Source organism: Leptonotus elevatus, chromosome 10 (assembly GCF_054856555.1).
Source record: "Leptonotus elevatus isolate MCC_2025b chromosome 10, RoL_Lele_1.0, whole genome shotgun sequence".
NCBI classification, from domain to species: Eukaryota; Metazoa; Chordata; class Actinopteri; order Syngnathiformes; family Syngnathidae; genus Leptonotus; species Leptonotus elevatus.
The window spans coordinates 8,212,313-8,227,507 of record NC_141248.1 but is presented as its reverse complement, the minus strand read 5'-3'; the positions used below and the strand labels follow the sequence as shown (position 1 = coordinate 8,227,507).

General features: G+C 38.6%; 1 protein-coding gene across 1 annotated transcript; it reads right to left on the bottom strand.

The window, feature by feature from the left end:
• Positions 1-5,364: 5,364 nt before the first annotated feature.
• On the bottom strand, positions 5,365-7,577 carry LOC147166934 (stonustoxin subunit beta-like). Its single transcript, XM_086086862.1, is given in 5 exon segments — positions 5,365-5,377; positions 5,578-5,692; positions 5,786-5,814; positions 5,816-7,253; positions 7,338-7,577. Coding segments are annotated over 5 exon segments (1,695 nt in total). The 5' UTR covers positions 7,438-7,577.
• Between the last annotated feature and the right edge of the window lie 7,618 nt (positions 7,578-15,195).

Sequence of the window (15,195 nt, the reverse complement as noted above, 5' to 3'; positions counted from 1 at the left end):
ATCACTAAGGCTTTTACATCTAGATTAGAAATCCCAACAATCATTCATAGCGACCAAACAGGCTTTATTAAAGAGCGTCACTCTACTAATAATATTAGAAGGCTCTTTAACCTTATTAGTATGTCACAGCGGCATGATAAAAAGGCAGTTATTATATCATTGGATGCAGAAAAAGCTTTTGATAAAGTTAACTGGTCCTTCCTCTTTGCTGTTTTAAATAAATTTGGCTTTGGGAAGTCATTTATTCACTGGGTGTCAGTATTATATGATTCTCCTAAAGCTACTGTTACTACTAATGGGATTATATCTAAGAGTTTTACTCTACAGAGAGGCACAAGACAGGGATGCCCACTGTCGCCTTTATTATTTGCAATATTTATTGAACCGCTTGCATTAGCCATACGCCAGGAAAGAAGGATTCAAGGAATTCACTCTGGGGTAACAGAACATAAAATTAATCTATATGCCGATGATATTTTACTTTATTTAGAAAAGCCTGCTATTTCGTTAGGGGAAGTATTTAACTTAATAACTAAATTCTCACAGTTATCAGACTATTCTATTAACTGGACAAAATCAACACTTCTACCTATTACAGAAAATTCATGGAACCCTGCAAGCCAGGACCCACACTATTCATTTCCTATAGGTAATTTAAAATACTTAGGCATAAAAATCTCACCTAAATTAACTGATTTAATTAATTTAAACTTTACTCCACTTCTGGATAGCATTTATAGTGACTTGGAGCGCTGGAATAATCTTCCTATTTCTCTAATAGGACGAATAGCCACTATTAAAATGAAAGTTTTACCCAAAATAAACTATTTTTTTTCAATGATTCCATTTAAACCTACGGCTAACTGGTTCCAGTTGTTGGACTCAGCCGTTACAAAATTTTACTGGAATAAAAAAAAAGCAAAGATTAGTCTATCTACTCTTCAGAAAAATAAATCCAAAGGAGGTCTAGAGGCACCAAATTTTATGCACTACTATATAGCCAACCAGCTACAATATATTATTTTATGGGCACAACCCAATAGAGATACTAACTGTTGGCTGGAACTGGAACAGAAGGATTGTAATAACCTCAGACTCCTAGATTTACTCTTTATTACAACATCGATTAAGCGACATAACTGCTTTAAAAATCCAATGATTTCTGCCACCCTGACTGCCTGGTGGAAGGCACTAGAAATGACAAAAGCCCAAGTGGAGCCCTGCGGGCTTTCTCCCCTATGGCATAACCCCGACTTTGAAATTAACAACCAATCGTTTTATTTGAATGTGTGGGAGCAGAAAGGAATTACACATCTCCACCATCTCTTCTCAGATAATATGTTTATATCATATACATCCTTGTTCCAAAAATACAAAATAAAAAACGGAAACTTTTTACATTATTTGCAAGTTAAAAGTATGATAAAGAAACAAATTCCAACACTTCAGGGTACGCTCCAACCGCCTGTTTTAGCTAAAGATATTACCAAGCTTTCTCCGACAACAACAAAAAAACTCTCTAAAATATATAAGTTACTTTCATATACTGATAAAACGTCTTTACCCATCTCAAAATGGGAAACAGACTTGTCTATAGCTCCGGAATCTGACTTTTGGATTCAAGTTTGTGAAAACGTTTTTAAAATGACAAAACACACAAATTTACAACTTATCCAATGTAAAATTATTCATAGAACATACATTACTCAATATATGATGAAGAAAATGGGACTCTCAGACTCCGACATTTGGGGGCGGCTTTGTTGGGGGTGGGGTGGGGGGGGGGTTGCGGGGTGGGGGGGGTGTCTGGGGGATTAGGGGCCTGGGGGCGGCTGGGGCTGGGTTGGGGTGGATGGGGGGCGGGGGGGGGGGGCAGGGGGGTGCGGGGGTTGGGGGCCGGTGGGGTGCCTGGCGGGCCTGCAGTGCCCCGTCCTGCTGCGTTGGGTCGGGGGCGCGGGGCGTGTTGGGGTGGGGGGCGCTCCTGCTCCTGGGTTTGCTCTCCGGCCGGTGGCTTGTTGTGATAAAGATTGGTTTTCACCGTTGACATCCGCGGTTTGCTTGGTATCTTTGATGAAAGCGGTGGAATTGGCATGCGAAGAAAAAAAAACGGCAATCGCTGGACAAAATGGTACGAGAGACTTTTGTATTTTCTTTCAATGAATAAAGAGTGTGTGCGTATGTGCCTGCAAAAGTTTGAAAAGTTGAGAGAATTGTTGAGTAATTGTATGAGACCTAGATAAAAAAGGTGGGGGCTACCCTGGTGGATTGGGATTTAACTGGGAGTGAGATTGTGAATGAGAAATGTGTGTATGGATATTTTATTTGGTTTTCTTCAATATCTTTAACTGTATGTTTGGTGTTGTTTTTGAGTAGATAAGACTGGTGTGATAATGGCGTTTGTTTTTCGAATGGGAATGTAGTAAAACAGGTTTTGCAATGTGATAATGCTAAGATTTTTTATTTTTCCTCTCCCTCCCCTTTGTCTCAAATGGGGGGGGGGGGGCTTTGTGTGTGTGAGATAGGAGTTAGAGTATAATGTGTCCTTGTGATGGAAGTTTTTCTCTTTTCTAGGTAAGAGAAGAATGATATATAATAAAAAAAACAACAGTATTTAAAGGAAATTGCTGAGTTCTTGTAGAAAAAATTGGATTAGATTTTTTTTAGTGACTGAATAGAAAGTCTTTAAAACTATACTACTTTTGATACAGAAAAGGAACTTATTAACTTTCTCTTTTCTAGGCAAATGAATAAAGAAAAATAAAAGTATAATAACATTTTGTATCAAGCTATATTGAGTTAACATAATTATACCTACATCTGTACAGCTGTGGCTAGATTTAAGATAGTTGAATGAGAAGTAATAAATGTTTTTAAAGACAAAATAATAATAATAAATTTTAATATTAGTTTTTTCTCTGAGTGTGTCATTTCAGAAACTGATGCTAAAGTTCCAAATCAGATGGGGGCTTGATGGCCCTCACTGGTTACAACCTGCATACGGGATACGCCCCAGCTGCTGCTACATTGTATTCGCAAGTATTTCTAGTAGCTATTTTGAAGGGCATTCCCAAAAACAAGCTATGGTATTGTTGAAACATTTTTGAGAAAGCAGGAAGTGAACTATCTTGCTATGATCTCATCTTCCTCTGTCTGTCAGTTGAGTGCATTGGATCAGGCAGGTGCATTCATTGGTCGTGGTGCGCTCCTGAAAGGGCCTATATGTGTCATCGGGTCCACGATTGCAGACAGCAACCTCCAGCGTCTGGGTGGATGTGGCAGAGGTCAAAGAGCTTCACGCCGCAGCAAAAGACATTCCCCTGTGCCTACCGACAATGATGGTGCTCAATTCCACAATGCCCAGTGACTGTGCACAAGCCTCGTTACAGAGACGTCTCCCCTCATCACTGATGACGGCTGTTTTGACTCCAGTAAACATCTCAATGCCTGCTTTGAACATTGCCTGAAACATCCGCCGCCCTGCCATCAGCTGGCCAGGACTGAACATTGACTACTCAAAGCTTATGGTCTCGTCTGGGATGCGACACCTCCGATCATTGATATGGTAAACTGGTTGTATGCAAGGCATTTTAATGTGTCGGATGGGGAGATGTGATCTATAGCAAGGTATTTCAGGAAATTGAAAACAACATATGTGAATTTGGCCATAGGATGATTGGTAAAATTTATTTCAATCTTAATTATTCTATTTTCCGTTACTTGATAATTATTGGGTTTAGCCTACTAAATTTTTGCCTGTTTTCTTGGGAGCATCAGTTTCTGAATTGGTACAATGGGAATTTAACAAATAACAGCGTGTTTGCTGGTTTTTGTATTACTGTTGTGTTTTATATGACCCACTACTATGTAGAAGAGGTGGGGTTGATTAGTATTTTAGGAATAATTGACGGTTTGCTCAAAGTAGGAGTGTTGTGTTATTTTCGGCTCTAATTATAATATGCTTATTTTACCCGTTGAGAAGGTAGATATTTGTAAGTTTCGTGTAATTCGTATCCTGAATTAGATTAATGTGGCTACCTCTATTTTTTCCGTGACCCTAGGTCCTCACATACTAGTCTCAAATTGTATCTGTTTGTGCTCATTTTAATTGCAGTGACCTGAAGCTCTCTCTCTCGTTTGCCTCACAATCGCCTGATTTAAAGGTTTTTGTTATTTACGACGTATTTTGCGGAAAACTATAGTCTGGTATCCCTTATTTATGAGCTACGAAGTCTCGGTGTGTCCTCCCTTGGCAGTACCATCTGTCCACTGCTACATCTTTGATAATTTTATCTTGACGTGTTTGAAAAGATCAGAGTGGATATTTGTCAAAAGGAGGGTGTGTACACGTGATAGTTCATGTTTAAGAAATTAATTAATGTAGACGAATTAGTAGATTAAAAAATGAAAAGGTTGCGGGGTATCGGCCTATACCCCAACTGACTGTAGGTGATTCTGAAGTGATAATCCACAGTCTGAATGTGATAAATCTACAGAGGAGGATCAAGCTGGGACAGGAAAAGTAAGTTTGAAGAGGAGACAATAATGAAGCATATCGCCAAATGAAGGTAATTATATTATATATTTTATCTCAGAAACAATTGAAAAATGTAATGTTTGGAGCCCAGTGTTTGCAAAAGATAGAATAGCATGAATATATGAGCCTCTCCCCATTGTGTTCACGATCCGGCCGGCGTGATCTTCCTGGGTTGAGATTATATATGGATTTGCTGGTAAAAAGATTCCTTTCAGGATGGCTAAAGGCACATTCATGCAAATCTAGAACAGTAAATATCGTGGTAAAACATTACATACTATTATATGGGTTTCCTAGAAAAAATTTGATCAGACGATGGAACCCATTTGAAAAATAAATATTTACAAGCTCTTTCTGTTGTATTAATGAATGTGCGAATGTCATTAAACTCAGTGAAAGGCTGGGCTCTATTTCAATGTCACACAAATAGACCTTTTCCTGTTCCGACAGCACAGGACCTACAGATCTTAATCAAATAACATTTACTAATCCCAACTAACAAAAACTACCAGATGCTCTTTCAAAATAAAGAATATGTATGTTTATAAGTGACTAAATGAAAATGTTCTGCACCCAGAGGGTCTGGATCCCAGGAGGTGAGGGAGAGGTTATCTGGAGTTCAACTGTCCAAAGGAGGGGGAGACATCATTCCACATCTGGTCTATAAGGCCGCCGGATCCATCCCAGGCTCATCAATCTCACCACCTCAGACCGGGAAAACAACATTTGCTGAATCACATCAGCTGACCCTCTCCAAAGGCATCATTCCACGAAGAGTCATATTTGCGGGCAGAATAATCCCGGTGACAAATAAAAGGACCTTGGGCAGTCTACCCTGAGGTCCTTAAAGAGAAAGAAGAAAAAACTAACACGACACTCTTTTCATTCAACAAAGAACTTCATCACGAGATGGCTTCGAGGCGGGAAAACATCTTCAAATGCTGTCACATCATGCAAAACAAATGTCACCCCTAAACTCAACCTCCCAATAATGACGATCAGTTAGCGGCTCTTTGTATAGAACTTGCTTATAATCAATAAACCTTTCTGAGTTATTAGGATATGACTTGGCACTGCCAAATGTCACTTTCTTGTTCTCTTGTGACAGAGTGAGATGTTTGTTGACAGTTCTTGCATCCAGTGTGAGATCAGCAGCATCTGATGGATAGACAAAAATAAACATCTTACAGATCACAGTTGGTATCATTTGACAATTTGGAAGTGTGAATTGCAGCACAAAAAGGAACTTACGCCAGATGAGGTCATTTCTCTCCGTGATCGTCTGTGGGATTGGACGATGGCTTTGTGTAGTTGTCAGTGCAAAGGCGGTGATCTTTGTAATGGTAGATTGAAGATCCCTTGTATTTATTATTTGGCATAGCTGTTATAAGGAACTTGTTACTCTTGCTACCTCTCAAAGGTTTGCCATATGTAATGAACTCTTCGGCTTTTTCTCTCATTTTGGTGTTGACGTCAGTCGTGAAAGCCGTGTTTTCTGCATCAGTTCCTCCAGCCTGGAATGTGTCCAGGTACTTAGCCATACTAATAAGGCAGGGGTCCTCCGTGTCCAAGTCGGTGAAAACATAGCAAAGAACATCTGTGACATCTGGAGTTTGAACCACTTTAACCAATTCTGACTTTGTGTGCACGATCTGAGCATCTGTGTCATTCAGCATCATGTTAACATAGGCCTCAATGACATTGATGTCTTGTTCCTTGTTCTCCAACCACCTGTTTAGGTGTGCTTGGCTGAATGGAGAATTTTCTCGCTCATTTAAAAATGTTGCTAACTCGCTCTCATTCTCTTTGCCACCACGGATGGAAGGGAGATTTTTGGCTAGCCGCTGTGTGACTTCAGCTTTGTAATAAGTACAAAGTTTTTGGAAACTGCTCAGATCTTTGCAAATTTGGGGGAAATTATTTGCTGCACTGCTAAACAAACTGTCGTTGCATCTCATATACACTTGATTTTCATCTTCTACAGCATCTTGAATTTTCCTCGATACTGAGACGCTGAGGTCTTTGACCACCGATGGAGCTTTCTTGTACAGTGCGTGCAGAGGATGCAGCCAGACAATCAGAGGAACATGATTGTCCTTATCTCCCAATAGTGTTGGGAGATGACTGTAGGTTTCCACAGCTTGGACAAACGTGGAAGGGTTTTTTTCAAGAATGAGGTCTCCATAGAATGTGCAGCTGAACTGATTTGTCAGCTTTTGCTCCTCATCAGTCAGTTGTACTTTAGCCTCTCCTTCAATTTCAAATGAAGGAATCTTCTTGATTATAGCGTGCATGCTACCCTGGATATCTTGAACACTGCTGGCATCCACCTTCTGACTGTCAAACACAAAGACCGCATTTGCCCCATAAAGGATACCTGTGACCAAATGTGTTGCTGTGGCGTTCTCAATAGCTTGCTTTTGTTGGCTGTTTAGTGGCCCAAGAGCAGGAAGAGAAAGCTGCTTAAAGACGGTGGTAGCTTTGTACTGAAAAGATACCCTGCTCTGGTTCTTGAATTTCTTCTGGTTATTCAAGTACTTGGCAGATCCTCCAACTTCAACCAACCCACCTAACCAACTTAAATTCAGAGAAGCTTCAATGTCCATCAGAGAAGACTTTGTTTCAACGGTGTCAGAGGCTGCAATCTTAAAGGAACTGCTTTTTTGAGCCGTTTCACTGGTCTGGCTATCTAGACTGTCTCTATCCCACAGAGTGAAACCTGCAGGAATAGACATAGATATGTAAGAACCTCGACAATCAATCCCAAAATAGCAATAATGACGACTGTTACAGCAATTTGTACCTGGGATCAGTGCATCTTTGCGAGCATCATAGAGCATCCCCAAGGTGAAGGGCTGACCCAGAGTAGCCAATTGCAAGGGTTTTACATCACTTGAAGACATGCTGAGTACCTGGCAGGCAAACAATAAAACATTTCATTGTAACATTAAAGCTATCCAACCACAACATCCAAGTGTTCTCTCTGATTTCTCCTGTAGTCAACACACAATTCGTATTGCTGCTGAGTTAGCACTCACCTGACCAAGGTGTGATGACCAGCTGAGTTGTTTGAGAGTCTTTTGAGCTTCTAACCGGAGATGCCAGCGTGATCGTCAGTGAGATGGCCAGCCCATTTATAGTTAGAATTGCCTGGTCTTTTGCATATGTTTTCCTTTTGCATATGTTCAGTTTGTTGAACGATGTCATTATCATTTGTATATATTTCCATATTAAACGTGTTCAAGTTAGTTACGGTTTCTAATTTTATTAACAAATGATCGTACCGCCAAGATACTCTGAGACGAACATTTTGCGCTTTGTTGAGTTGGTTATCTACCTCTAAGAATGTTCATTGATACCTGGAATTTTGGAAAGCAGCGGTCAAGCAGATCATTAAGTAAATAATGGCAGTCACACTTACGACAGCAGTTATTTCATGTTATCCTTGATAGCTCTAGGCAAATGACCTCCTCTTGAATGTTATGCACAGGAAGGCTTCAAATGATGAATGTTGAGCGAGTAAAGGTGTGGTTGAATGTATTAGGCCCACAAAGGGGTTTAATTCGGCCCATGAGATGATCTAAAAATAAAAAATTTGAGTAACGTTGGACCAATTAATCAGACGGGCCAAAATCAAAAAATTAATTTGTAATTTCAAAAGCAATTCTCAGATGAACAATGCAACTTGTAGCCGGAATTGACTTGGATGTCAATATTTTACACACAACCTAAAGTTACTGTTTGTTAAAGCAAATAAAAACATAGACCAACATAAATCAAATAAACATGCTGAATACGATACACATTCAGCCACTGACGCCAATTGTTTTTAAGTTATGTTCTATGATTTTACCGGTCAGGCCCACTTGGTAATATATTTTCTTCAATGTGGCTTCTGAGCTAATATGAGTTTGGCACCCCTAATCTAAACTATTAAATAAATCATGATTTATCAGCATTTTAGCAATTTTACTATTTATAACTTATAATCTATAATGAATAATTATAAAAAAAAATTGTGATGGTAGTTGTGAGCCCTGAGGTCAGAGGGTGAGGCGAACTGAGATTAGCAGAGGTCCAGTGCCGTCTGGATAAAGAGGGAGCTTCTAAAACAGTTATGACTAAATCTGGGCAGAAGACACTTCAGTATCCAGAATGGTTGTTGACTTTGCAAAAAGAATGGAAATGGGCGTTGTGGATTGTTTCTTCCAGAAGAGGCAGGAACATAGGGTGACCTACAAGAGTGGAGGTAGGAGTACACAGGTAGACTACATCTTGTAATCAAAGTAATCTGAAAGAGATCACCGACTGCAAAGTAGTGGTTGGTGAGCGTGTAGCCAGACAGCATCTTATTAACAACCCCTTTTTGAGCACATCTGCCTCCTCTCTGTGTCTCTTTGGACTTGGGTCCTCAATCTCGCCTCAAACCCTGACACCGACTGTAATGAAAAGTTTGCTCTATATTATTTATTTGGTTGTTGCTAACATAACTATGAGATAAATTTTTCAAAAATCATTTCCAGTGTAATACATTTTGTAGAAACTTTATTTAGACATACATTGCTATTTACGTCGCAATACATTCGGTACATAGTGACGTAGAATGGCGGCTGGCTCTCTGCTGAGCAATGTAAAACGTCTATAAAGAAAGCAAGGTAAGCCGTAATAGGAACAACATGTGATCTAGAGAGTCGCCCTCCACCACGCCGTGCTCTCGTCATTCACCAGACGCATTCGAGAGTTTCTCTTTAGGAACGCTACGAGGCTTGCCTTGGCGTATGTCCAAAAAAAGTTTCTACAAAATGTATTCAACTGGAAATTATTTTTGAAAAATGAATCTCATAGTTATGTTTGTAACAACCAAATAAATAATATAGAGCAAACTTGTCATTACAGTCAGGGTTCCTTTTAACACTGAGGCATTTACTTGCTAATGCACGTACACATTGAGTTCCTCCACATATTGACTTGGTTCATGAGCATATTACGTTCCCCTTCATCTAACCATTAGCGTGGATTTTAAACATAGAAAGCCAAAACATGCCTTGTGAAAATTAAACCGCACTAAAATAAATAGCCACCAGAGGGTGCTAGAACTGCACAAATGTTATCAACCTGACTTTTTTTTAAACAGATGTGCTTCTTTTGATGTCGTGATACGATGATGACGATTTTGTGGCAGTTTTAATATTGCGATATCATGATCTTGCTGTTATCGTTAAATCCCTATTAAATAGTGGCATGCACATAAACAAGTGGGATCCAACTGCCACAAGCTTTTCATCATTGCAAGTGATAAGTGAATATTTTCCTCCATCTGCTCTTTTTTTCGGCTAAAGACCTTTATTTCTTTTGTTTCAATCTCAGCAACGAAAAAAATAACTTAAACAAAAAACTGTTGCCTCGCGTTTTTCACACTTATAAGAAAGTTTGATTCATTATTGTTTAATTTATAGTGATAATAGATCCTCTTTTTTTACATATAGTAAATATACAAGACAAAAAATAAAAAGCTAACTCAAAGCTTTGTAGAGGTGTGGCGCATTGAACACGGAAGATCCCATTCCGTTTTGATACAGATACAGGAATCCCACATCCCTACCACCCCCATTTAAGTCAGTTCGGAATGTATGAAACCTTTTGCCCCCAGGAACTGCTGGTCTGCTTGTCATCCTTGATGAGCCTGGAGGCAGCCTGGTATTTAACAAATGCAAATATGGCAGCATGACATTTGCCAAATTGGCAGGTCTGTGCTCTGCTGAGCGACATCGTGTTTCTACATAAGCCATTGCTGTATTGTAAAAACAACATATTTAATGGTAGTCTAAATGTTTTTGCACAGTACTGCAAATATACTGGAACAATATTCTGGGGTGTTCCAGAGTCTTGGTGAAGAAGAGCCTCTTGGGGAAAGCGATCAGAGGATGGGTGTGTTGCTAAACAGGACATAAGCCGAAAGTGTTTACATCCCTAAAAGACTCAAGAGACACTGAAACAAAAATCTTGGGTGTAAGGCGAGTGCAAACAGCAAGACAATTATGAAGCTCTAAGAATTTTTGCAATGTGTGCAAATCTGGTTAGCATAATGTGCACCACATTATCTACTCGTCACTGAGGTGGCTGGAAGGGATACGCCCAATAGTACGGTGCGCTTGTTTCGGAGCTGCAGTCACCTACACTTAGCTAGCCTGCTAGCCACCAGTAGCTGTGTGTGTGTGTCGGTGTGTGTGTGAGCACTAATCTGCAAGATTCCAGGTTAGCTGACATTATGACTAGCCATATTTGAAAAAGTGAATTATTTTATGTACCATATGACATATTACATGCTAAGTGAATTGGGAAAACAAACAAGGCAAACTCCTCCACTATTATTACCATTTTTTTCCGCTTACAATTTGATATGACAGCCTTATTTTATTTGTTTTTTTTTAGTTGTTTTTTGTCACTGAGTAACACATCAGCATTTTTTGTCTGAAGATTCACTAGAATGCACCATATTAAGTGTAAAATGACCTATATTGTATATTGATAGTCTACTAAGTATATGGATAGTCTACTTAATTTTTTAAAATCTAAATCCACATGATTCTATTATGTGCAACCACTTGACAAAATAAAATTGATTAAACCCACCATTTTCTTCAGTGTGTAATTAACAGATCTCCATCTCCTTTCATGACTGATATGCATGTAAATTTGGATATCACACAGCCTGCAGATAAGCCATGTGCTAAGGAGGAGGGCCCCACTTGTTGACTGCAAGTCAAGTTTGCTGAAGGACGACTTTGTGCTGCCTTGTTTATTTTAGCAAATGCCTGCATTATGCATTATGCCTGAATCTGGATATTGGTTGCAGAAAATACATAGTTGATCTCACGGCGATTTCCCTTCTGTTTCAATTAAATATATATATATATATTTTTTTTAAACCAATTTTCATTCCCTTTAAAGCACTCTTTTAAGAAACAAAGTAAACATAATGTCAACAGATAGCTGCTGCATTCAGTCCAGTTTTACATTTGCCCCGCTAGGAACAGAGGTTGGCATCATCATTTAAGATGCCGTGCTAGCCATGCCAAAGAAGTAACAGGAGGCTGGCATTAACTTTTGTAGAAAGATCAGAAGCACAGAAGAGCAAGAGCGAAAGCTGGGTACTGGTCATGAAAGGGTGTGTAAAATAGCCCAAACAAAACTACATTGTGTTTACCAAAATGAAATGGAAAAAAAAGCAATGACGTAAATGGGGATAATTGATCAGAAATAACAGAAATACATTTGAACACCCACTTGGCAAAAAAAGGTTACACAATTTGTTTGATGTCTCACAATCCAGAGACTCTCCTTGGACAAGCTTGTGCCGTGAGTGTGCGTGCGTGCGCGTGTCCATCACCTGGTTCTCATGACAGGGACCTTGACAGTATTCAGTGAGGCTTTCCACAGTCTGGTTGATGAGTCCCACATTCTTTTCATTGATGTACAATCCAAGCAGTCCCAGTCCCAGTGGCACTGCTGCAAATACAGCCCAGGAACTGAAGTGCCTCGCAAACCAAGTTCATTGTAGTTGCTCTTGTTATTCTGATTGCGTAGAAAGTTTTGGAGAAGGATAGAGATTAATAAAATAAAACCACAATAACATCTGACTGTATCAGAGCTCACCAAAGTATTGCTGTACAGTATATTCAAAAATACTCAAGATTTACCAAAGCTATAAATAAGAAAGGAAGGGCACAACATTATGGTAAGACAAATAAATAAATAAATACATAAATATAATTACTCAACTCATTTACTACCATTGACGGCTATAGACGTCAAAGATCCATTTTAAGTGGGTTGGCAGTGAATGAGTTCAATTTGAACACCTTGCTTGCTGATTTCGGAATTAAACATAAATTCAGAGTATATTCACGTGTAGTTTTGTGCAACCGCAATAAGATCTAAAATCTATGTGTGTCTGTGTGCTGATCAACATTTTGCACCTGCACTGCCACCCTCACATATATCTGTACTGTACTGTGTGAGTGGCTTTATACTAAAAAAAATTACATGTTCACACTGTATTGACTGACTGCATACCAAAACCTGAGTTCCCCCTCAAACACAGTGTTGTTCCACTGAAAGATGTCGGTAGTATTTATGCATTTGTTATCTATCAAACAAGCTCAGCAGAAGAAAATACAAGCTCTGGGTTACAAGAAGTGGTTCAGCACCAGTTCAAACGATGTTTTAATTGTTTTTGGAATCAATGCATGAAGGAAGTTTAGCTCTCATGAGCAACCCATTACTAAATAACAACTCATAGCTCATAGTGAAACCAGACTGAGACCTGCCAGACATGGAAACAGCTGCAACAAGAAGTTCTGCAACTGGTGCCTATTTTCAACCAAGTTTAATTTCTACACAAATGAGGATGGTGATAAAAAAAAAAAAAAGGATATGAAGTCTATTATATGCAGAGGTGCTCTTGTATGTTGACAGACCTATAGTCCACTACAGATGTGGGTAAATAATTGGTCCCGGCACCTCCTGGACCAGATAATTTATGGACAGAACTATGCGTGAACTTCCAAACATTACTGATACATAGATAACTCAGAAACAACTTAGACATATCTTTCCCAGAGAAGAGAACAATGGACTATACATTGAATAACATATGAATTAACTGTTGTCTTATTATTACACAGCTCTAACTAAAATCAAAACGGTTAAAATATAAATCGAAACAGTAAAACAATGTTAATAATGTTAACAATCTCCAGGATTGTTGGCTCACAAGACTAACTCATTCAATCAACCTCATGACAGTAACAATGCATAGTTTATGGCAAATAAGTCTTTCTGCCTTTATGTGCTAAAATAATTAAAATAAAATTCAATTTTGGCAAATTTTTATCACGAGACTCAAATAAATAGGATTGGAAAACAAATTTAAGAAAAAAAAAGTTAAATGGTTAATTCTGACTCTTCTCTGAAAAAATCAGGTGATTTTTGGCAAATGCTTGAGATAGTGTACAATATACTAAGCGGTCCATCTTGCTTCTAGCGCTTAATATAAGGACCAGAAGTTGATGACGTAGCTGTAACTTCATAGGCCACTGCTGGCACCAATGAGTCTCTGTCTCATAACGGTTTTTGAGTAATTGTTGTTAAATTTTTTCTTCTCAGTATTAACTGATGACTTGATTCTTACAAAATGGAACCTTTATTAGTCATTTTTAATTTTAACAAATTATATATACTGTATGTGTGTATGTATGTATGTATATATATATATATATATATATATATATATATATATATATATATATATATATATATATATATATATATATATATATATATATGTGTATATATGTATATGTGTATATATATATATATATAAAATTGAAAACCAACTTCCACATATGACTTTGGATTTGTATCATGTGTGGTACATCTATAAACAATGCTTAGAATTCTTAATTTTATAACAGACTAAAACATAATACAAACATTTTAGTATTTCGAAAGATCAGAAATAACTTTTCCCACTAATAATCAATCGTATAACTGCTAAAAGCAGCATTGAGAACTTCACCAACGGAACTGAAAAAAGCATTGGAGGAGGATTTACAGTGGAACCTCGGAGTTTGAATGTTTCGGAACTCGTAAAATTTGGACTTCAACCAAAAAGTTTGAACTTATTTTCGGAGTTCGAACACCCAAGCAAAACAAGCTAAGCCGAACACACCTTGAAAACAGTTAAATGAGTGAAGCCGAGCGAAGCAGAGTAATGCCGAATGCTCACGTTGCGGTAGACTATGCACTGCTTATTTCCAGTCAGATTGTGAATACTCCCGTAGGTGCTCCATACTCGCGAGTGCATTTTGGTTTTTCCACTACAATTGTCTTCGCCATGGGCCCAAAGAAAGACAACAATGCCAGTGGCAGCAAAGAAAAACATACAGAGCTACAAACCACAGTGGAATTAGGAAGAAGATTATCGCGCAGTTGTAACTACTGTCCCTGCGTCTGTAAATACTGGCACGAGGACCCCCCTTAGCTGTTCAACAACGTGCCTGACGTTAAAAAACGCACCCAAGGACCACTTAGTAGTCTAACAATCTGCCCAATGTAAAATACACAAACTCAGCACTGAACTAAAGCTAGCATTAACATAGCATTTATCATACACTGATGCCATCACACCACAACAGGTAAGGTAAGGTATTTTTATTGTTTAAATACTGTACTATATTAAAAATGTAAAAAACATAAACAGAAATTAAAATAGGAATTTTCTGTTTTTGGACCTTGGGAACGGATTAATTGCATTTACATTATTTCCTATGGGAAAAAAAATGTTTCGGAGGTTGAACAATTCGGACTTTGGACACTTCGCAGGAACTAATTATGTTCAAACTCTGAGGTACCACTGTATTTTTAATTTTTTAATTTTTATTTTCTAGGTCACAAACTTTTTATTGTGGATGGTGGATGTCACGATCTGTCACGGTTGAAGTTGGCTGTCACGAAACGGAGTGGAGGACCCAAATGCAGGAAGGTAGGAGAGCCACGGCAGTGATGCTGATAACTTAGTTTTAATCAAAAACAAGGAAACACAAAATCACGCCCGAGGGCGGCTAGAACAGCGAATAGTGTGTGATACAGAGTAGCAT